Consider the following 24,660-nt stretch of genomic DNA (forward strand, 5'->3'; position numbering starts at 1 on the left):
ACCAGATATTGGTCCATATCACTGACACAACTGGATATCTGTCAGGATTTGGGAGTCTTTTTTTTTCCTGTCAATTATTTAATAACAAAATGTATTTGCTGATGAATCATCCTGTTTTTTTTTTCATTCTTTTGTCTACTAACACTAAATCGTCTTACTTATGAAGACAAACATCGTACTAGATAGATACAGTAATTAGATTAGATGTCATAATTCCTACTGTGGAGTGAATCATTTCAGCATTCCAACTTTTGGGGGGACATTTGTTTGGCGGTGAAGCTGTCAGTTGATGACGTACAAATGAGGCGACAAAAAAGAGAAGCTGGTTAGTTTGACTCCACCTATTTTGAACGGCGAGCGCCATCGAAGGCATTTTTGCCCTCTTCGGCTGCAAAGATGATGCGGAAATGAACAAGTTGAGGCAACTTGACACACGCGTCGGGCCACTTTAGCCGCCTCGCTTCGACCGCCTCCGCTGGCTTTATCTAACCCTCTGCCCCCCCTCCGAAAAAGTGAGTGAGTAAACTAACACTTCCTAAATGTCCACTTAACAAGTTGAGTGCAATTAATTACTGTACATCTCCGCCCCGCCAGTTTTAAGCAGCGCCGCACCCAGTTTAACATTGACACTTTTTTTGGGTGTGTTTTATAGATTTATTGCTGTGCACAAGCCTCGTGTTTTTGTGGTTGCAATGTGTGATATCGGTTATGCTTTTTTTTTTTTTTTTTTTTGCACCATCGGTCGTCGTCATACATTTTGCACCTGGAGCTGCTCACAACGACCGTATTGACACACGCCCTCTGCGTTTTAGCACCGCTTTGTTGATACAAGTTGCATGCATCTCGATGGTGCATATTCAAGTTCTGCAAAGCGTGTTGCCCATGGCGTTTGATTATGTTAAGCATGTAGTTTACACAGCAAACTGTCACAGTGTTGGAAGTATACACAGTTTTTTTTTAGGTTTTCCCCAAATAAACAAGACGCAGGCCAAAATGCACAGCAGAGGGCTGTGCGGCGAGTTATGGTTTAAATTCATATTCATATTTAGGTTGTGTTTTTAAAATATTAAAGGTCAATGCAACATATATACTCAAACAAATAAAATTCAATATTTAACAAGAAGCATCACACAACTGCCTCTAACTTTAATAAAAAAAAAAAAACATTTAAATTGTTGTTTTAGTCCCATTGCCATTTTAGACTATATAGAAACTATCATTAAAAAGTCAATTAAACGTTCCTTTAAGGTAGTGCTGCAGCACAACCTGGTGTGTTGGCGCTAGAAATGAGACCGTATGTTTATTTCAGAATAATTGTGACCAAGATTGTCATTAAGGATTCACCGAGTCAAAGAATAATGCCCCACCCTCCTCCAGCGCTCTCGCACACTTTTCTCATGTAGTGTTTGTTCTAAAGGTGAGGCAAGGCAACCTTGGCATACATAATGTTTACAACTTGTGAGCATGCATGATGCCAGGTCAAAACTTTCCAACAATTATAAATGCTTCTGGAATGTATAAATGGGCACTTGTGTGTGTGTGTGGAAATGTTTAGAATGTGTGGTTCAGTGTAGTTATTTTTTAATAGTTGTAGACGGATCTGAAAAGTCACTAATTTGGCAGCACTCAATGAAAGTGGTGCACATCAGCAAGGATGCAATTTGCACACAGCTTTTAAACCTTTTATCTCTGGACCATCAACAATTATGCAGAATCCTAACTGTTAGGCTGATTGCTGCTTACAAATGGCTGGTAGAGACTTCCATATGCGGTCATACTTATCGTGGTTGAATCTGAGACTTTCATAGAACTCTGTCAATACAGCTTTTTATTTCGTTTCCTGTGACAGGAAGTCCGACCAGTGGAAGCGTGTGTTTGCTTGAGTCCTTTGCAAATTGTTGACTACGATGGAAATTTGGTAACCTCTTTAGTTAAAAGTAATTAGCTTGTTGTCATTTAATTCTCCATTTAACTGGAGCCAACTTGAGATTATGCTTTATAGCCCACTCCCAATTCTAAAAATGTATAATCACCTTCTCCTATTATGTAGACAATTGCCATTGTGTTTTATTGTTTCAGTTTTTTTTTTAAACAATAAATTGAATTTGAAAACAGTGACAAGAAAATATAAACACTATTTTCGGGTTTGGCACAAAATCCTTGTAATGGCTGTAAATTGTGAAGACAATTTGAAGTACGTATATTCTGGCAAAATGAAAACTCCATTTAGCAACAAACATGACACTTTATTTGCTTTAATCAGCTGCAAATAATGATGTGGCAGGCCCCATCTGGCTCCGAGCTCTCAAGTTTGTCACCTGTTTATTACACAGACGATAGAACAAATAGTAGTTTACAAACAAGATGAGACTAAACTTGTTTTGCTATACCAAACTCAATACCAACTAAAATATACTGTAGTTGTAGTTGTAGGTCAGTCTATGCCTGCATCTACTTGCATTGTTCAACCTGTTACTGTGTAAACGTAGCACGGGTAAGAAATAAGAAATAAAGTGTCTACCAGATTAGTTTTTCACTTTCCCCATTTGTTGTCAAATGAGTTGGATGTTCCTAGAAAAAAAAGTACAATGTTTTTACCTTTTAGGATTACAATTGTCACGGGTGTGGTATGCACAAATATGATAATGCACCTTTGAGACATAGTTTTCAAAGTTTGGGGAACATACCTCCACCTTTTTGGTGCTGGAAAAGTTAATACAGTTATGTAAATTACAGTAGTTGTCGCTATTTCCAAAATCAGGTTCTAAAAGAATTTCAATACCTACCAAGCTTTGATTCCAAGTGGAGCAACTCATTTTGTCTGCCCGGCGGAACCACTGATGGTCGCTCATTGGTTGATCCGGTTCCTCAGTGCTACGTTGTCGCGGCTTTCAAGGATACACAGAAAATACATTTTACATGTTTAATATGCAACTATTTATATATATATATATATATATATATATATATATTAGGGGTGTGAATTGCCTAGTACCCGGCGATTCAATTCGTATCACGATTCATAGGTCACGATTCGATTAGATACCGATTAATCCCGATGCAAATCTCTAAATTGATTGTTGCGATTTATTTTTTTACTCAAATTTAGAAAATACTAACCAGTAAACATGTACACTGTAAGATTTGTATGAAAATGTATTTATTTATCTGAAAATTCAGGCTTATAACTGAGCCACTGCATTTAACAAACAGGTTGCAGTCTGTTTCATGTTTGAACAGCACTGAAATCAAATATTAAGGCTTAATGTTCCATTAATATAACATTCTTCCATGCTTAATGTGTGAATCCTAACCCTAAGTAAGACGTTTTGTTGAATATTCCCATAAAAAAAATGTTGTTTAAAAATCGATTCGGCCGCATATTGAATCGATTCGAGAATTGCGCGCTGTAATATCGCGATATATTGCCGAATCTTTTTTCTAACAACCCTAATATATATATATATATATATATATATATATATATATATATATATATATATATATATATATATAGTTGCATATTAAACTGCAATCACCCATCATCCAATTAAAAAAAAAAAAAGGAAAAATGACAATGACATTAGTCAGAACGAGGAGAAAGGGTCCTATTTAGCATAACTCGTAATGCACTTTAATACAACATTTTAAATGTTTAGCATCAATAAACTAACAAAAATATTCTCTTTTAGCAAGAAAACAGCCAGAGAACATGAATAAAGTTGCTTCTTCCAAACAAATGATCTCTGAAAAATGATAAACATAATCACGCAACAACTTTCAACAACCAGTTTGCACTAATTGCTAACAATGTACTTTGATTCACCTCCAGATGGCGCTAAAGTGGCAGTTCAACTTCGTCCTCCAATACAGTATAGACGTGATGTGAGATCAACCAAATGTGTTTCAATCGGTAACCGCGCCGCCACCTTACCCGGATTTTAGTTCGGTTCCAAGCAACGGCATATGCAAATTGCCTCGCACCTGCTCTAAGGCGGTTTCTCCGCCATTCGGGCATGAGCGCGTTCATAAAGATGCAGCGGTGCACTTTTGCTGTCTGTGGAAAGTTCCAGAAATGTGAGTCATCGGTGGGAGAGGGAGAAACCTGTGGAGGAGGGAGGCAAGGTGCGGCATTGGGAGAATCAGATAGGTAAAGGTGAAAGGTCGCTTTTGTCTGAACAAAGGGGGTGGAGGGGGGGGGTGATTTCTCAACCGCCCACCCACTGCAGCAGCTCCTTACACCCACCATCACCCAAACACATGAAACACAGGAACATGAACATGGCAGACCTCAGGCTAGCCGTGAGTCATGCGACATTCCAGTAAGCTGATGGGGGGGGGGGGGGGTGTAACAGTAAACTACTACTTGAGTACTGAGTGGTCGACGTCCTGGTTATGCAATTATATATATTTAATTTTGTTGAATATTGAAATTGACTGTCCTTGGTTACGTTGATTTTTCTTTTCTTTTTTCCAGGGGGATGATTTTTATTCTTTTCTTTTTTTTTCTATTTCAATCTATAGAACAAAGACAATATGAAAAACAAATATTATATATAATATTTTTTTTATATTATACAATATTTAGATAAATAAACTACAAGTGTTGCGCGCCCCATTCTTTAATTCATAGTTAGCATTTCTCCCCTAAAATCAGCTTAAAAAAATAAATTTCTCAATAAATAATAATTAATAACAGATATTTGTAAAATCAAGTTATGTATGCATTTATTTGACTAAATAATTGGTTTAATTATTCAATGAATTATACATTTTAAACTATGAAAATAAAATATTTTATACGCAATTATAACTTTTTTTGAAACCTCATCTACTAAAGTCCATTTTAAAATACAAATATGGCCGCATGAAAAAAAAAAATTGGTAGATCTTTTTAACACCGAGCCCTTAAAAAAAAAAAGAATACAAGTTTAACTGCAGCAAACATGGCTTTTTCAAACTTTCAACCTCTGTATTTTGAAGCATATTTAATATGGCTGTTTGGTAATTGTACAGCAGTGAACTGTTACATCACGTTAAATAAGTTATTATAAATTAAACATCATTTTTAATCAATTATGATTGGCTTTGGCACGCTAAATAATCCCCTCATTTGTAAAGGGATTTTAATATGACTCTTCTTTGTACAGTAAACATTGGACAGAGTTGATGTTGTGTCTTACTACATATCAGCGGTACGAGCTGGGGGTCGTTGGGTGAACACCTGCTGGTAGTTTCTTTTTTCTTTTCTCGTCGCGTCAAAGCGGCAGAAAAAGTTTGGTTGGCATTGTGTTGCGAACGGCGTCGAATGACACCAGCTCGTTACAGCTCATTTTGACTTTGGCTCCATCCCCAGTAGCCTCCGGTTGCACCTTCGTGCGTTTCGTCCTCACACCGGCTTGATTTATTGCATTTTTGAAGTTGGTTAATTTATTCGAGTGCGCGTGTTCACCACATCAAACGTGTTATGTTTGTCATCCTTTACAACCTATGATGACATTGCACATTTTTTAAAGTGAGAATTTAACGATGCTAATGATGTTATCATATATTCTGCAATTTATGTATCATCACTTTCCAAAAAAGTGATGACACATTTTTACATTTAAGCGTGCGATTTTTTTTTTCTTCTTCATATTTTCGATTGATTTCTATGACTTAATCGTGTCCCATGAAACAACCTGTCGCAACTTTATGGCCGCTTGCATAATATGATTAGATCCAGTCCAACAGCTAATTTTGTGACATCTGACTTTAAGTTCAAAGGTAACGCTCAGGTTTGTTGTGCATTATGAGTTGTCTAATATTTTGCTTTCCTCAACTCTACACCTTTTATTTATGAAAATATTGTTAAATGAAATACCCCATTGACAGTCAGTTAAAACTCAGAATGTTGGATTGGACTCCTGTAAACGGATCTCATTGCATTCCTGTTAATTTCTGTAACTGTGCAACTTTTGTCATGAGTAACTCGTCCATAAATCCTCACTCTACAGTATTTCTATTTTTAAAATGTAGACTTTTATGCAAATGGGTCTGTTCCCCGAGTCTAGCCTCAGGGTTAGGTGTTCTGAACCACCTGTTGCTTTGGTATGCACTTGAATTTGTTTTAATAAAGTATTTTTTCTTAGTGTGGTCCTTTTTCCACCTGGTTGTAATCCTCGTTCAGCACACGACAAGTATTTCACATGGCACAAACAACCGTGATCTGTGCAGCAAGTCCGAACCTGGCGGCAATGTCGAACTCATCGCACTAGCATGGAAAATGGCGCTGAATGTTTGCACTCTCCGCCTTATTTGCATTTGCCGCACACGTGATGCTTTAAATATCATTGAGTCGTTTTGCAATTACGATGATAATTATTTGTGTGGCGGCAACTCAAAGGCCTTTTTAATTTGTACATGAGGTCACAGATAGGTTACTGTCGCTGGAGATGGGGACGCAAAAAAGTGTATCTGCGATGCATCTTGCCTCTGGAATTTTACTGCCTTCCGCGTGTCGTGGCTTATCTGGGTGGCGGCGGCAGCGGACCAAATGAGGTCATTGTGACGGATTTATCAGTTTTGATCGGAATCGCCATTCTAGCCAACGCGATCATGTGATCGCCAAAGCTTAGTTGTTTGTTTTTTTGCAGCATTCCAGACTGACCCAGAGTCTGTTCTCTGCTGTATCAACTTTATCACACATCATGGTCGTCTAACTCCTTTCCCGACAAGCTCACCAATCCGGAGCGGCATGCTACTTGTGGTAGGTTATGCTAACCAATCGGCTACTGGGGGGGCGGGGGAGGGAATAAACCCCCCCAAAAAAATCCTTTACAATAATATGTTCTATGTAGCCCCACTGCGTTTGTGGAATGCAGCAAAAGCCACCCCGTTTTTCTTCATCTCAGGGGGCGGGCATTTTGCCACTTGCTATCCACAATAAATTACATCACCGTCGCTTAGGTAACGACCAATGATGGCTCACCTGTTTTCTGAAGCTGAGCCGTGATTGGTCAATTACATTACCATTGGTGATGTCAGTTTCATTCACTGATCTGTATATATTACTGGATAGCCGATAGCCCATACACGCCCATGCAAGCTGTTGAAGCCACAGGGCGGCCATCTTACTCCTCCCATCTCGTGAGCAGACTACTGTATGAACTGCGTATATAGACAGATCGTAGGCTCTTAGTATAGGGGTGGGGGGAGGGGGGTTGGTTGGCGTGGTGGTTAGTATTTTTCAACAAGTGGACAGTATGTGCTGCTTTAAACACCCCCTTTTTCTTTTATCACTCATTTCCTTAGACCCCAATATTAGATTTGGCAAAGGCATCTTTTGTTGAATTACAGGTATAATTCTTTAATTAAAAAAAAACAATACAAGTTTCCTCCTGTAAACATCATTAAGCATATCATTTATACATGTATTTAAGGCAAGTTGTAAAATGCCTGAAGTCCTCTTGTTTATGTTATCGAATGCCCAGAAACGTGTCTTGGGAGTAGCAATATGGCGGCCTCGCAGCTTCAAAAGTCTTGGCCTAAGAGCTACCAGCTGTGTTTGCCATCTGGCACGGCTAAACATCCTGCCGTGGTGCAGATCCTCTCCAAACTCACTAATCCTCTCCCCTGCGGCGGCAAATAAGACTTCTTATAAGCATTGTTATCGCTAAAGGTAACAAGGAGTAGCAACACTGACAAAGAGCACAAGAAGCCAATGCTAAATGCTAATCGATAAGCTAAAATTTTTGGTTGCCAAAGTGCATTGCTTCATTACGGTGAAGGAAAAAATGGACATGTTAACACGAAAATGCAAAAAATTCTAAGAGAAATGATCAGATTCTTTCTGTTAAATGTTAATAAGTAGTGGAGTACCTGTTGACATAAACAATCCGCCTAAAAATTGACAAGCGCGGGAAACACTAATATAAATTAGGCCGGGGCAAAGGTGTTTCAATACACTTTGAATTTGTTTTGACAGTGACTACTCAAAGTCCTGCTCTTTCATAACTACCTTTAAACTAAACCACTATTATTGGCATTTCCGCTTCCATTTTTAAGGTCGCCCGATTGACGAGGCGTTGGCCTCACGGGGCAAGATGACACTCTTTTCTCAAATGTTGCTGCTGTCAGCAACTGCTGCCATGATGTATTTTGAGTCGGGTGTGTGTTGTGGTAGTTGGAGGAGAAGCGCTGGGCCGCTGCCACTCAAACCACCAGCCGCCTACCCACCCGTAAACCCGCACCCCTACGGTACGGGGCTTGCTTGGGTGACAAGTCAAACCAGCCCAGTCGGTCTGTGCTCTAGAGCGCCGCTGCACTTTGTTTTAGTCAAGTCCAGCTGTTTATATGAAAGCTCCGTTTTTATCATTTTCAAGTTGTTACTGTATCAAGCATTAGTTAACCAAGTCGAGTTTCTTTTTCCACACCTGTTCTTTTAGAACCTGATTTCGGAAATAGCGACATCCGCCTAAGTGACACTTGACGATCTTGTGAAAGGAATTCCTGTGATTCCGTCTGCATTGTTCCCCGTTTAATTTATTCTACAGAGCAGTCACAAATGGAGAATGCTACTATTGCTATTATATATATATATATATATATATATATATATATATATATATATATATTTTTTTTTTCTTGAGAGCTCAGTATTGTTCATTCGGTAATTTTACCGATTCGACATCTCATCATCATTGCTCTCTTTTTTAAATTGTTTTATTTTGTATGTGCATGTGTGCGTGCGTGTGAGTGTGTACTCATTAGTTCACCTAAAACCTATTAAAAATCCGATACCGTTCACCTAAACCGAATCCAGCTAGAGTCGTGAGGTTGTCAGGAGACCCGAAGAAGGATCAAAGAAAAGAAAGGAAAGTGAAATCCAGCACCGACCAGACATCACAGCATCACAGCAGCAGGATTGAACATTCCTGCTTTTGTTATTCAACGCCATAAATGCCATTTTTAAGATCCACCAATGACAAAATCAAATTGCATGAAATAAAAGTTGAATTTGTTCTGCGGTCATGCTAAAAATTCAAGACTTATTGCAAATCATCTTTCTATATTGAAATGAATGGAAATGCCATTAATCTGTTCCAAAATTATATATATATATATATATATATATATATATATATATATATATTCTGGTTTGCATGCCTTGGCCATTGGGGGCATTAAAGTCATACAAGTCAGCACTACTTTCAGTCACATCAGTCGTTTATTGCTGGGGATAAAGAATCTATGCCAATGAGTATTGTGATATTGTCTCTTTCCATGTGTTGCCACACAGACTTGACTAAGACAAAGCTATGTGGTTGTTTTAAAAAATACTTTCTTTTAAACAGTAAACCTTCACTGGAAGTGTGTGTGTGGGGGGGGGGGGTGTAATTGTTGACTGCCAAATTGTTTCTTATTGTACAGATGAGTTTAGAATCTCACTGCACCTCTATATTTGTATACATAAAATATTCCTATAAATGGAAAGTGTCTGGCTTGAAATATTTACAAAATTGTAGGAATTAACCTGAATATTTTCACTCTTTTGTGACCTTCCAGTTGAACCATTTTTTTTTAGGGCTCCTCCGTGTTTAACTATTAAATGTATGCGTTCGTTAAGACTTCCCTTTGAAAATACGCCACAATGTCAAATTGCATAAATCTGCATCTTTGCCCCCCCCCCCCCCCATTTTTTTTAACCTTAAATAAAGCCTGCTGACCCACCGAAATTAAGCACTTTTTTTTTTTTCGATTTAATAGTTCAGCCCTAGTACATAGAGCAAAAGCGGCAATCAAATAGAACAATGGCCGTCCTTCATGATAGCGGCTGCCATTGATTCCTCACGCGCGTCATCTGAATAATATTATCTTGCCACCCCCTGGAGGACAAGCAGGGCAACTTGAGAGCCGGGTTTCCATGTGAATATGTGCGTGTGTAGGGTGTGGCCAGGAGAGTCGTTGAGTGGTGGGAGGAGATGGTTGGTGGGGGGGTTGTTGCACTGAAAGTAAGTCAGGCGGTGGTTTGAGACAGAGCAGTTTCATTTTGCATGATGTGCGTTTAAATAGCGTCGCCGGCGCCGTAACTCCACACAGCTCGCTCGCTCGCCTCGTTCTCAGCCTCTCTCCCTCCCTCTTGCGTTTCTGTGTCGATTATTCATCCACCGGGGTGAGTCAGGGAGGGTGGAGATTCGTAGGACGGCAGTACCAGTCGCGTTTGTCGGTTGATTTTTTTTTCATTCCCTCCTTCCCCTCCCTCTGTTACACACACACACACACACACACACTCTCTCTCTCTCATTCTCTCGCTCATTGCACTGCAGTTTCTACTCGCCACCACTCTTCTCTCCAAGAGAGAGACTCCCGAAGAGGATTCTCTCAACGCTGGCTTTAGTTGCCCGAAGCTGGAAATTCCACTATATTCAGCAGGGTAAGTCATTCACACTTGAGGTTGAACTAACTTTTGTGCGCCCTTGTGCTTGAGCGGCGCTCTTATTTCATTTTTTTATTCGGTTTTACCCAAGTGGGTACTCCTGGTGCTGGAGGTTCAGTTTTATTCGGACTTTTCTCTTAACAAACGGATGCTTCACTTTGTACTTTGGGTGTTCCCCTTTTTTTTTTCTCTTTTTTTTTTTACTATCAAATCCCGTGTCCTTGTTTGTTCATCATTAACTTCTCCCACCTTTTTTTTTTCCATCCTGTGATTCATTGACTCAGAGCAGGAAGCACTCACTAGATGTAAACTAGCCACTTTGTTGTCAAGACTCCGTTAAAACTAACCACGGTAAAAATAAATAAATAATTGTAACACGACTATAATGTTGTTGTGTAGTTTTTCTGGTTGGGGCAAAATGCAACGGAGGTCATGGGTGACAGTGTCATGCGGGTTGGAAAAAACGACACTTACTTTTTATAGACACATCTTGCACTGTTAGGGAAGTTTCTGTCTTCTGGTGCAGCATTTCTTAAAGTTGGAGTTGCTGCCCAAAATGGGTTTATTTTTTATTGCGTCACCAATTGTCAGTACAGCTGGGTGTTCTTATCAATTAATTGATCATTAAGAATTCATTGGATTGTGTGCACTTGATTTGCCGATTTAATGGTTTCTTGATGCAATTGCGGTAGTGGGGCGTGCACTACTTGGCTTAAAGCAGCAGATTCACTTGGTTTGCTTTCGAAGAACAGCATGACGTCAAGGATGGCAAATTGAGCGCCATCCATGCGACACATCCTCCAAATTATAGATCAGACTGATAAAGAAAATAGCTCATTTTGTCTATAGTGAATGAAAATAATTTAGTCCAATGTAACTGGATTATTCATATTTAAGCACCTGATATAGTTTTGTTTTTTATTTTTTTGTTTTATGGGGGGCTGGGGGTCGTCCTTTTTGTGAACTAGTGGCTAAAAATCAGACTGGTCACACTGGCAAAATATCCATCCTCAAATGTAACAAAAACACAAGCACTTTGAATGCCTATTCGAAAAGGTATCCGCTAATGCTAGCTGAAAAACAGCCCAAATCCTTATCTCGGCTATCAGCAAATTTATAAGTCACCTTTTATGTAAAAAATGTATAGCTACTGCGTAGACAACAAAACAAAGACAAAAGTGGTGGATGATCAGTAACTTCTTAACTGTGAAAATGTACAGTTAATGTGGCCAACAACTACCTAAGACTTCATCCCGCGGACATGCTAGGAATCCTTTTACTCCTTCCCTGGCTCCTCCCCCTTACTCAATCATCCAATCACAGATCAGACGCCTTCACAGTCTCACAGACAGTCAGATATTACTCACTCTTGCAATGATCCATGTAAGATAGAATTCCTTCAGCATTTTAAAAGCATTTGCGTGAACTCAAAATTTCAAGGCAACAAACTTCGATAAAAATTTTAATGAGGCAATTCAACAAAATATTTTGAAATACAAGTTTACGGCACGAATTGTCCCTTGTATTGTCCTCCAATTAAAGCTATAAGTAAAAACTTGCTTTGTTACGCTAACGTTGCCATAAATGTCAGAAGGATTTAGCCCCCAAAAATATAAGTTGTGTTTTTTACATGCTCGAGTTTTACAAGTTCCAACTCGCTGTGAGGCCTTGAAGGTATCTGAATGTGATTGGCTGAACAAGTCAGGTGTGGGTCTTGTGCAACAGAGGATGGCGGGGAAAGTGAGTGAGTGAACGTTTGGAGAGGCGTGACAGCTTGGAGGCGTACACGCACACAGCGAGTTGACGACGGAAAAAGTATGATGTCATTGACTAGACTATCATCACCTTAGAGAATCATGGTTGCAAGTTTTCATACGGCAATTAAACACATTTTTGTAAGTTTGTGTCTCTTGAGATGAATTGTAATTTTTATGCACAAGTGCCGACTGGCTGAAGTCGCTACCTTTTTATAATTCAGTGTGTAAAACCATCATTTAAGGAGGTGAGGACAAAGTGGTTGAAAGAACGATTGAATCGGTTGTCATTTGTCAATGGCAAGTTGTGTGGTTTTCATCGAGGTGCATATACGGAGGTTTTAATTTCAGTTCCCTTCAACTTTGCTCTTTATCTGGGTCTCAGGTGACACGCATGTCGTTTCTCCATTTCCTTATGGTTGTCATGGTTGGGAGATTTTTTTGCAGCTGATTTTTGAACTTGAATGGACATGAGATCATTTCAGCCATGTAACAATGCTAAAGTAATAAGTCAGATAGCTGCTAAAAGGGAAGAAAAAAAAAGTCCAGTTAAGGGGAGGAGCTTCACCTTCTTTTCTGCTAAACTACTATAGAGTATGAGTTTTCTCGTATAGGTGCGTTTCCCCGACCAAATGGTGATAGATCATCTGGTCGACTTAACTGTTGAGCATTTTTCCTCAGAACAAGACCTTGAAGTTTGCACTCAGCACAGACATGGGGGTGCACTTGCTGACATGCAAGGCGCCCGCCCCAAATACCTCGCCGTTGCTCAAAATCAGCCACAGCGTTTTGTGTAAGAGTTTTGTGAAATGTCTTTTATCTGATGTTGTCATGCCACGCGCCACCATTTGCGATAACACTCGCACGCAACCGCCGTCCAAATTAGTTTTGACGAGTCAGCGTCTTAGTGTTTCTTAGTGTGTGGGTTCACTGCGTACAGGCAGGCTCGAATGTTTTGAAGATTTTTTATTTTTTTAAAGTAGTTGGTCCAAAAGTGTTTTCTCCTTATATTGGTTAGATGGTCGTTTTGCTGCTCAAGTTTGAGAAACACTGATTTGGCAAAAGCACAAAAAGTAAATAATGTGTAAACCAATTCCTTTAAATGCTAATTGTGATGCAAATGGAATGTCCTTTTCTGCCTTTTGAGATTTCAACTATTTTGAATCCAAGTCATTTTTTTGGAACATGTTTTTGTTTTGTTTGGATCTGGAACATTGGTAACTGTTGTTTCAATGTTGACAAAGTACAGTAGTCTTCCTAATTACCAGCTGTCATGTTGTCCATTTTTGCTTTTGGTTGTGAGGGAAAAAAATCCAACTGTGGTGCCTTTTTGATAAGAGTTCTTGTTCCCCGCTGAAACGAAAAGAAATGCTATTAATCGTATAGTACGGAGACATACACGAAAAGTTTTGCAACTGACTCGGTAAGCCACGTAATGTTAGCCATTTTTTGCTGTGGGTAAAGATTTATGCCAATATTATCCTGTCAGTGTACACGTTTCTCCAATTGTGTTCAAATATTTGTTTAAATTTCTGTAGTCCTCCGTGAAATCAGACTGATTATCTTTGTGTTGAATCCAAATGAAACATTTGGTTTTACTTTGGAGAACAATGATCAACATTTTTGCCTCTTTTCTGACATGTTGCGGACCAAACCAGTAACTCATTTGTAATTTTTCAAGTAACTAAAGCAATTAAAAATATATATGTTTTTGAATAAAGGCGCATGGAAATTAAAAACGTTTTAAATCTGATTCATTGAATAATTGACAGATTAATCTATTGACAAAATATTATGTGCAGCCCTACTGTTTTGCATCGTTTGTTAGCGTTAAACTAACGACATTTCGAAAGGCTGTGTGTTTCTTTTAATTACATAACGTGTAATTCTTAGTTTTACATTTTGTTTGTCAATTAACTTTAGTGTTCACTCCCTTGCTTAAAACGTTATAGCGCCGCAACCTCGATGCTATTTAGCATTAAACTCGCTGACTGAAAGCTTAAGCTATGTGTTTGTTTTTTAAATCACATACACAAAGTGTAATTCTGTTTGCTTAATATTTAGTTTGTCAGTTAAAGTTTAAAAAGAATCACTCCCTTGCATAAAGGTTGTAGCGCCACAACATAGATGCTATTTAGAGGTAGCATTAAGCTAGCAAACTGATAAGTTAAACTATGTGTGCTATTCAGAGTTAGCATTAAGCTGGCCGACTGAAACGTTAAGATGTGTGTTTGTTTTAGATACAAAGAGTGTGATTCTCTTTTATATTTAGTTTGACAGCCAACTTCAACTGTTAGTGACAATAAACAGCTTTAAGTGGCTTTTTTTTGGAAGAATTGTTTGCAAAGAATTGCACTACATGTTGCTGAAGCCACCTAGCCGCTCGTATCTCAAGGCACCACTGTACCGTCTTGTTTTCCTCACATTATGATGCCTAACGCTTCGGGGAAGTTCTTTGTATGGGAATGCATTGCTGTGGGCGTGTAATTCCAAATCTTAAAACCTGTCTCGGGTAAATGCGTAACCCCTCCTTTGTTTGCGTTCCTTCGCGACAGCATATCTGCTTGTAATGATATTGGCTCAAGGAGGGCTGCTCTTGTGCGGCCGGCCATTGTTGATTGTATATCAAACAATGGCGCTCTCTGGCTCCGCTTTCAAAGGAGAACATGCCCCCGTTTGTCCCATAGCCTTCAGAGTTTCTAATACGAGCAACATTCCTGTGTTGTACGCTCGCCATAGTTGTAGCGGCACTCAAGCTGTGCGAGTAATGCCGCAGTTGAGTGTAAACTTGCTGAGGACATTTTCCCCCCCTCAATATTTGTACATTGGAATTGAGAGGTGAGGACGTAGTCAGGAGTGCCGCCTCGCCTCAGGGCGAGGAAAGCCCCTCCCACTTCTCCCGCGGCCCCTCCTCGTCAGATGTCAGGCCATGTCGCATGAGCAGAGTCAGGCATCTTGAGATTTTCATTGGGGTTGTTTGGTATGTGGAAATACTTGGCTTGGGTAACATTTTATTTTTGTTTAGCTGATAAGGATTTGTCTCGAAATCAGCTCCTTGCTTTGACGTGGTGATGTCAAGTAACACATTTTAAGATTCTGGAAATTGTTGTCACTTCAGTGAGCTTACGGTTTAATGTCCTAATGTGTGTGGAAATTGCAGTGTTGGGTAATGATTAACCACGTTTTGTTTTTTTTATGAGGCGTGAACTCGTGCAGACTGCTAAACATGTCATGTCACAAGGTTCTGCAAAAGAAACGGAAGGAACGGGTCTCCTCATTGCAACAAATAAGCCCAATGTGGAACCGAAAAAAGCCAAACAATACGGTTCTAGTTTGGGTTTGTGGTACGATTTGCTGTATTTGACTTTGAGTTACAATGTCTTTTTTCCCCTCACTTTTTTTTTTTTTTTTTTTTTTAGATTACTGGCCACGAAACGGCAAACATGCTGCAGGAGATGAAGGAGTTTGGCTCTCATGCCATGGATATCTACGACTACCTCGCCACAGGAATTGGTCAGTCGTTTTCACTTTAAGTAACCGTTCACGTGAAGATTATGATTTGTACTTCTTTTTTTTTTTTTTATGTCATAATTATGGATTTGGATCTGTTGAGTGTGTGAAACTGATTATCCTGTAGCAAATGAGTCAAAATGAAGTGCACTACTTGGTTGCAACCAGTAGAGGTGCTCTTGATTCACTCAACTTGTTGTCTGAAGAAGAATGTCAACCGTCTGCTTTTTAAAACATTGGCACTAAAACAGGAATTTAAAGCATTCGTATAGATTCCCACCATTACTATTTTAAGAAGGTAACCAAAGAAATGTCCAATGTCTTCCTCCTCCAGATCCTCGACTGAAGAATCATTTCCTGATGCAGAGCCCAATTCCCATGACTGTAATTTTGCTGTGCTACCTGTTCTTTGTACTGTACCTGGGCCCTCGCATCATGGCCAATCGAAAGCCCTTCCAGCTGAAGGAGGCCATGATCGTCTATAACTTTGCGCTTGTTGTGCTATCGATTTACATCGTCTATGAGGTGAGTCCGCTTTTCTTCCTCAACCTTTTTTCAAGCGCTATTTTGTCATTTCAACATGCGCTTTTGCCGTTTTTAGTTCTTGATGTCCGGATGGGGCACGACGTACACTTGGCGATGCGACGCAATCGATGTGTCCAACAGCCCTCAAGCACTTAGAGTAAGTTTTGGGGGTTTTCCCCTAAATCAGCCCGTAGATCGTTCAGAAGTTCAAAAGTTTTTTGTTTGTCAATAGTTGGGTTTCCATCCACCCATTTTTATTTGAATTTTCAAGAATTGTGAAAATAAAACTGAATGGAAACGAAAGAAATTTGAAAAAGGGCCCAAAAAAAAAAGAGGCACATTTTGGCTATGGAAACGGGTTTTGCGAATAACCGCTGGCAAGACCGGATATATGTCGCACGTTTTGACTGGATATTACATCACACGTACGTTTGTAGTCCCAAAGCAATGTCGGACGATAAAGTAAGGTATGTTTGCGGGACGACGAAACAGGAATTAATTAAAGAAACGAATATTAATGCAATTTTAGATGGAAAACGGCAAAGAAACCTTACGGTTGATCAAGAATGACAAAAGAAACGACGTCATCACACGGCGCAGTTTCTTCCTGGTCTCCTTCTTCTTCTTTTAAATTACTGGTGGATCACATCTCTATGATGTATACCGCCACCTACAGCGGCGGAGTCCCCTCTCAATGTTCGCAGAAGAAGAACAGATGTCATAAGTCACATTTGCATTTTGCGCATTTTCTGTAAATGTTCTTAAAAATTCGAAACAATTGGATGGAAACCTGATTACTGAAGGTTATTGTTGGCTGTTCACTGTTTAGCATTAGTGAGACAGCAGCTGCCATTTTAAGTCTTGGTGTTTATTTTGGTAATATAGAAAATGTTGCCACAACAGATCATATCATGGATTGTGCAAAAGTCACATGACGCATGAATGGAGCCGAGTAGACTTTAATGAAAGTGTCTTTTTTTTTTTTCTTCCTTCAGATGGTCGAGGTGGCCTGGCTGTTTTGGTTCTCTAAAATCATTGAGCTCATGGACACTGTAAGTCACACATTTGATTTGTAAACATGGTTTACAATTTGTGTCGAAAAGCTTATTTATTTGTATTTTTTTTATGATAGATCTTCTTCGTGTTGAGAAAAAAGAGCGGCCAGATCACCTTCCTCCACATCTTCCACCACTCTTTCATGCCGTGGACCTGGTGGTGGGGAGTTGGCTACGCTCCCGGTGAGTACACATGAACTTGGATGGCGGACGTGACCGCCGCGGTACCTGCATACCAGTCTTTTGCTATCTTGTCAAAGAGCCTTTGTCTTCACAGACTCTGGCCAGTGATAACTGTTCATAGTCTGATGGAAACCTGGTATGTCCGTTCACCATTTTGTTCAGGAAAAAACAAAACTTAGTCCGTAGACCTTGTGTATGTTCTGACAAGCATGTTTACATCCAGAGGTGTACATCTTTATTTGAAATAATGGCTTCATATTGTGAACTAGAAATAATCAATTATTATGTTTCTCTCCGTTTTTTTTTTTTTTTTTTTACATTCAAAAGTAAGGGTGGGAATCTTTGAATGCCTCACGATTTTCGATTGAGAATGATTTATTTGATTGACAATGATTTCTGCTTCAATCTATAGCTGCGCAAGGAATTGTAATGATCTACCACAGTCTGACTCGCTAATGCTAATTAGCGCGCTCCTCGCGGCACTTTTATCACTCAAAAGAACGGCTCCACGCTGGAAAAAAACCCAAAACTTATTGGAATAACTTGATCGTGACTTTTTCCCTCTACTCTCTAATGTGGCAACTTAACAGTGTATTAGACCGCGTGGAACCACACTGCCCCTCAGTGGCCAAATTGGGTACAACATGAACAGCGCTCCAAATAAAGGCACACACAGACAAGGCAAGGCAAGACAGTATCAAATAATTTTAATAAAATCGATTTTGGGACATTTAAAATCGATTCTGAATCGTACTAAATGAGAATCGCGATTCTTATGAGGTTACATTTTTGGCACACCCCTATTCAAAAGTCAGTATAAGCTAGAGCGCGGCTTCTTGAAGGTGAGCAAGATTTGAATGTAGCCTCACTTCACTGCTCTCCTCGTGTTGATGCCCAAAGATGTTTCTTTATATCCCATGACATGAAGTAGAGCGCTTTCCAATTCTTTTTTTTTTTAACTTTTGTTGCTTACCAGAGTTGAATAACAGTCCAAGTTTCACGTGAGCAGATGATCGGCCCCATGACGTTTGGGAACGTGGCCTTATGTGATGTGTGTTTACGACTTCAGGTGGGATGGGATCCTTCCACGCTATGGTGAATTCTTCCGTCCACGTCATCATGTACTTCTACTACTTCCTCGCTGCGGCCGGACCTCGCTTCCAGAAGTTCTTGTGGTGGAAGAAATACATGACAGCCATTCAACTCGTACGTCTTCAAGCTCTTCTTCTGCTTCGTCTTCGTCTTGGGTCTTTCTTTTTTCTTTTTCTTTTTGTCCTTTTGTTTTCTATTTTCTTTTAAATGTTTACATTTCCTTTTTCTTTTCTTTTTTTTTATTTTATTCTTCTTTTTGCCTTTGTTCTTTATTTTCTTTTTATGGTACTAATGCATCGGATTGATATGTTGTCTTTGTTTTTCTTTTTTGTTCTGTTTTCCCTTTTTCATTTTTTCATTTTTTCATTTTACATTCATTTTTTCTCCCTTTTTGTAATTTTTCTTTTTTATAGTCGTTTTTATTTTATGTACTTTTTCCTTCTGTTTTCTTTTTTGTCATTTTTTCTTTTACTGTTTTCATCTTTCCCCTTTCCTCTATTTCATAGTGTTTATTTTTAACCTATTTTTTCTCTGCCCATTTACTTTCTCCCCTTCTGTTTCCTTTTTGTCATTTTCCTCTTTTTAGATTTTACTTTTTTCCATTGTTACAATTTGCCTTTTTGCTTTTCTTTGTCGTACTTAACCTTTTCCGTTTCACCTTTTTTTCTGCTTTTACTTTTTTCCTAGCCTTTTTTTCTTATTTCTTCTGTTTTCTACTTTCCTAATTTTTTTAAGTTTTTTGTTCATCTTTTTTTCCTCTTTCACTTTTTCCCAATTTTTGTTTTTTCTTTTCATTTTTCATTTTTGTCCTTTGCCTTTTTTTCTATACATTTCTGTTTTTCATTCTCATTTTTCTTTTTCTCATGCAATTTTTCTTTTTTTTCCCGTCTTCATGTTTATCACCATTTTGACTTTGGCTCCTCATTCATTCATCTTGCTTTCTTTCGCCGACAGATCCAGTTCGTCCTGGTATCCCTCCACGCGACTCAGTATTACTTCATGGACAGTTGCGACTACCAGTTCCCCATCTTCATCCATCTGGTGTGGATGTACGGCACCTTCTTCTTCGTGCTCTTCTCCAACTTCTGGGTGCAGGCGTACGTCAAGGGCAAGCGGCTACCCAAGCAGGACATCAAGCCGTGTCAGAACGGCGCCCGCGCAAACGCCTCCTCCGCCCCCGCCGTGTACGCCAACGGCAAGCACCACGAGAACGGCGTCAAACACGGCATAACCAACGGCACGAGCAACGGCACGGCTCACCACGAAAACGGCAGCGCTCCCATGGGCAAGATGAAGAAGGCCTAGGGCGCCGCGAAGGAAATTCCCATAAAGTATGACCTCGCGAAGCCGTCGCACGGATTCCAAAGATGATTTTGGCTGCGTTTCTTGTCCTAATTTTTAGTTTTGTATGCGAAACATGGGAGGGAGCGGAGTAAACGCGGTCCATGACTTCCACAAAGGGAGATTCCACATTTGGTTGGTTCGGTTGTCTCTCTCTGAGTTTTTCGGGAAAGCACAATGTATGAAGAGAAGTTCACTGACATGCAAGATTAGTTATCACACTGGTTGCCTTTCACTTGTTAAGACATATCACCCCTTTGTGGACAGATGACTTGATAGATGACTTGATAGATGACTTGAAAATACTTTTATCTGTAAATAGTTTTACAACAAAATGACTAATTGTATTGGTAAGGCTTTCTACTTTCTAAACACTGTATTTAAAAATAAAATGCCAATAAACCATGCTATAAATCGTGCTCTTTTATTTTTCTGTTTTTGGGTGAAATTTCCGCTTTTTTTCTGCGTGTGAGATCAGTGTGTGAGATTAGTGTGTGTAGCCATCATGTCATCATCACGCCAGAGTGTGACATTGTGCTGCGTTGCAACAAGGAAGAAAAGCATGTGCTTGTCTTGTGCCTCTCGCATGGTATATGCGAAGAATGTGACGCTCGCTCGTAGGAGTTACACAAGCCACGCATTCTGCTTTGTTGAAGCAGCAGAGAAGACAGAACACCCCCTCGGTTCAGCTGGTTCGTTGACAAATAGAAAGGGACGCTTGTCGTTTTGCCTTCAACTATTGAGAAGATGTGAAAAAAATGAGGGCAAGTAATAAAGTTGACTGTTTTGTACTTGGCTAGTTTTTAATTCACATTTAATTTAATTTAAAAATATATATACACTTTATATAATTGATTAATGTGATTTAATTTATGTAATTTTCCAATTAAAATTAAGAATAACTTCTGATTCAATCTTGCTATCTATCACAAAAACCTGGTATAACAAGGGTGTGTAGACTTTTTATATCCACTATAATACATTTTTAAAAAGTTGAATCAATATACATGTTATTTTAAATTCAATTTGAATCATTTTAAGTTGGATTAATTTTAGTCATTAAAAAAAAAAATACACTTCTTGATTTTGATTAAAATTTCCCACATCTAAAAATAGGACCAAACTGTCAGTACAACACAATGTAGTTACTAGTACACAATTGAATAAACTTAGACTTGTTTTGAATTTTGGCCGTCATCCTCTTCGAACAACAAGTTATTGAAAAAGTTCTTAAACACTGAACGGTTACATGGCCATTCAAAAGTAAAGTCAAAGTCATAGTGCATTTTATTCTGAAATTTCACCCTGAAGCCCAAGATGGCCAACGTTTACTGAGCTTATCTGTACCCTGCAAACACTTCTCCAGAGACGAGTCAATTTTGTTGCAAAGTTTAATTCCAGGCAATTCAAGAACATTCCAATCAAAGACATCCGTCAGGCATTCATTCCGTGTGCATCCACTACTCACTAAGTCATTCTTTTTTATTTCAACAAGCGGGGGCAGAATTCAATCCCCATGTTAAAGGTATTTTTCCCCACACGAGCTGTGGAGGTTGCTACTAATGCTTTTGTCTATTTGATTTCTTGTTTGGTTATTTGATTGATTGATTGATTGATTGATTGATTGACACGTTGTTGCTGGGTAAGCTCAGAAAACCACCACGAGTGAAACCTTAGTCCCCGTGAGTGGATTTCCCCGATGAGTTTCGGGAGAAATATGCAAATATTGTTGCGTTTGTGGTGCTTTTATGTGATGTACTCCAGGATGTAAAAGATGAGCTCCATCACGATGGGCTCGTCGCCTCTCTTGCGCCCCCTGCTGTGAATGACGGGGATGAGCGTGCTGTCTAGGGCGTTCAGGTACTGAGGAGGGAGGGGGTGCCCGTTGCTGCCTGCAACGAAACCCACCTGAAATTGTGAGCAAAGACACAAAGGACAATATTTAACGTCGAAATGAACCCAAAATATTATTCAGAATGTGTTCTGCGCTCTCCCACTAATCTAATGGTACGCTGATTTGTTAAGCAGCAACATCCATGACTCACAGTTGCTCAGCGAGGGCTCAGGTAACGACCAATCACGGCTTACCAGCTTTCTGAAGCTGATCTATGATTGGTTGTTTAGACTAGTGGGGCACATACAACATAATGTGCGGGGAAATTATGGGTGGACCTTTACCACAATTTATGTTTTCATCAATTAAAAATTATGTTATTTTAAACATGAAGTAGGAGCAAATAAATCAATATTAATTCAATTCAATAATTATTGTAGTAAAAAAATACATTAAAATGCAGCAAATAAATACATCAAGTTTTCTAAATTGAAATTACCACCACTTAAAAAAATGTAATTAATAATTATTTTTAAAATTGTGCGGTCTGAAATAACATTTACTAGTATAGTATAAATAATGATAATAAAGACATTAATTTTGGCTAGAAAACTTTCCTTTACTAATTACTTTAAAGAAATTACTGTCTGAAATTTTGTAGAGAAAATAAATGGTTATAGCAACAATTATAAACACTTAAAATGTCCATTTAAATCCAATCTGAGATTATCTGAAATATGAATACAATTAAAACAAAAATAAGAGATGGGGGGGAATTAATTTGTATAGATTCATTCTTTATAATAACAATTCTAATTAATCCATCCAATCTTTATATATTGTCCATGTTCATGGATGTTTCAAGTAATCACTTGAAAAATGAAATTGCTAAAATTAAATTTAAATATGTCATATAATTATTAATCATAACACTCCAAATAAAAATAAGAATAGTCCTTTCACAAAAAATGTCAAATAAAAACAAGTGGAAAACTCCAAATCTAAACAAAGATGAAAAATATATCATCAAAAATAATCCTATAAAACTGTAAATACATATGAACTTTACAAATATTCATCTTACACACTTTATTGAACATTTTGTTGACTCCATCGTTGAATGAAATGATCCTTTATCTATTTTTCCCATCATACTGAGATGTCATTCTAATATGTTGCCCTGTTGGTATAATTGAATGAGACAAATATGAGAAGCAGCTGTCAGTACGAGACCGTGAACGACAATAACATTGTTAAATGTATACCTCTCTGACGGTGTCAATCAAAAGTCAACATTAATATTATCTTTGTCAACTCAGACTGTTTTGTCTCTCTTATTGGAATGCGCAGGTGTCCCTAATGAAGTGGCACACCCACCTGCTGGGGGTCAAAGGTCACACGCAGCCCCAACTTGGCCATGCCGTCCTCCTTGAGGAGTTTCAGGTACGGACACAGCGCCAAGCAAAAGGCCCTGGCCATCCTCTCCGTCAGCCGGTTGTGTTCCGGGATGTTGGCCGCGATTCCTTTAGGGGGTTCGGCCCTCTGCAGGTAGAACACCTGCGCACACAACAGCCAGTGAAAAACATTTGCAAGTCAAAATAACACAAATGGTTTAACAGTGAGTCCAACGTACTTCTGTCCAGTGGATAATCTTCCCGTTTTCTTTGTATTCGGATTTCTGGAACATCTTTGTACTGCTGATGGACTCCATGGATTGACCATCAATGGGGCTTATAATCCTGAAGAAAACATATATTATTGTTTTTAATATATATGATATAAATTAATTAATAATGAATGTATTTATTAATAAATTTATCATTTATAAATTTACCAGTTGCCATTTGTATATATTATATAAATAAATATTTTATAATTATTATTATTATTATTATTATTATTAGTAACACTTAGTGAATTTAGTAAAATGCCCAAACATTTGTGAGACTTCAAAAGCTCATGGAGTAGTTGTCAATGAACCAAGAAGCATGTTTTTGTTTTATTTTTACCAGTATCCTTGGCACCAAAGCACTACTTTTTCTAAATAAAGCCGCTCAACTCACTTCAAAATATTTTCCTTGGCACCAAGATGGTGCTGAAGCGCTACTTTAATCTAAATAATGCTGCTCAATTGACTTCAACTTAGTTCCTTGGCACCGAGATGCCACAAGATGGTGGGAAAGCACTACTTTTGTCTAAATGAGGCTCTTCAACTTTAACATAGTTCCTTCCCACTGAGATATCACAAGATGTAGCCAAAGTGTTGCTTTTGTTAAAAACAGGCTCCTCGACTCACTTCGACATGCTGTAGTTTCTAGGCACCAAAGCACTGCTTTTATCTCGACTCAATTCAACATAATTCCTTCGCACTAATGCCTCACGATGGCGTCAAAGCACTGCTCCTGTCTAAATGAAGCTCCTCAACTCACTCAAAACAGCTTATTGGCACCAAGATGCTGAAAGATGGTGCCAAAGCACTACTTTTGTCTAAAAAGAAGCTCCTCAATTTACTTCAACATAATTCCTCAACAAGATGCTACAAGATGGTGTCAAAGCACTACATTTAAATTAAGATCCTCAACTCACTTCAATGGCACAGAGATGCTTCAAGATGGCGCCAAAGCACAGATTTTGTCTAAATGAGTCACCTCATCTCATGTCAACGTAGCGCTTTGACATAGTTCCTTGGCGCTGAAATGCCACGAGATGGCGGTAAAGCACTCCTTTTGTCTAAAGGAAGGTCCTCAACTCACTTCATCACGCATCTCGCAAAGCAACGAAAGTTTTGCTTCGGCATCATCAACATGCAAACCCCACACAGGAGGGCCCGGGCTGAAATTGGAACCCAGAACTTCAGAATTGTGAGGCAGGAAGTGCTAACCGCTAGCTCACTGCGCTACCCCTATTTGCAAGTCCATTAATGATTTATCGAGAGTACTATAAACTGTC

General features: G+C 38.9%; 2 protein-coding genes and 1 long non-coding RNA gene across 8 annotated transcripts in view; 1 reads left to right on the forward strand and 2 right to left on the reverse strand.

Moving 5' to 3' along the window:
- Positions 1-342: 342 nt before the first annotated feature.
- On the forward strand, positions 343-20,296 carry elovl1b (ELOVL fatty acid elongase 1b). Of its 5 annotated transcripts, none has more exons than XM_086088600.1 (9): positions 344-512; positions 10,308-10,414; positions 15,591-15,684; positions 16,016-16,206; positions 16,283-16,363; positions 17,202-17,258; positions 17,339-17,444; positions 18,514-18,650; positions 19,491-20,296. In XM_086088600.1, exons 3-9 carry the CDS (start codon positions 15,615-15,617, stop codon positions 19,839-19,841), a joined length of 993 nt encoding a protein of 330 aa, XP_085944726.1. In that variant the 5' UTR covers positions 344-512; positions 10,308-10,414; positions 15,591-15,614; the 3' UTR covers positions 19,842-20,296. The 5 variants fall into 5 exon arrangements, with proteins under 5 accessions (XP_085944727.1, XP_085944726.1, XP_085944725.1 ...); XM_086088599.1 differs by lacking the exon at positions 344-512 and adding an exon at positions 10,000-10,153; XM_086088601.1 differs by lacking the exon at positions 10,308-10,414 and having other exon boundaries at positions 343-512.
- Positions 2,268-4,097, reverse strand: LOC147166093 (uncharacterized). Its single transcript, XR_015096539.1, has 4 exons — positions 3,935-4,097; positions 2,787-2,888; positions 2,522-2,571; positions 2,268-2,318 (listed from the first exon to the last, which is right to left on the reverse strand). It is a non-coding gene; the product is annotated as an uncharacterized LOC147166093 (long non-coding RNA).
- A 964-nt stretch (positions 20,297-21,260) lies between the features above and the next one.
- zfyve9b (zinc finger, FYVE domain containing 9b) overlaps positions 21,261-24,660 on the reverse strand; it is a 15,228-nt gene continuing 11,828 nt past the window's right edge. For both annotated transcript variants that reach the window (XM_086088595.1, XM_086088596.1), the window contains 3 exons: positions 23,345-23,450; positions 23,089-23,268; positions 21,261-21,785 (listed from right to left, as the gene is read on the reverse strand). In XM_086088595.1, coding sequence (XP_085944721.1) covers positions 21,624-21,785; positions 23,089-23,268; positions 23,345-23,450 — 448 coding nt within the window. In that variant the 3' untranslated portion in view covers positions 21,261-21,623. The remainder of the gene's footprint in view (positions 21,786-23,088; positions 23,269-23,344; positions 23,451-24,660) is intronic.

The sequence above is a fragment of the Leptonotus elevatus genome, chromosome 11, assembly GCF_054856555.1.
Source record: "Leptonotus elevatus isolate MCC_2025b chromosome 11, RoL_Lele_1.0, whole genome shotgun sequence".
In the NCBI taxonomy this organism is placed as follows: domain Eukaryota; kingdom Metazoa; phylum Chordata; class Actinopteri; order Syngnathiformes; family Syngnathidae; genus Leptonotus; species Leptonotus elevatus.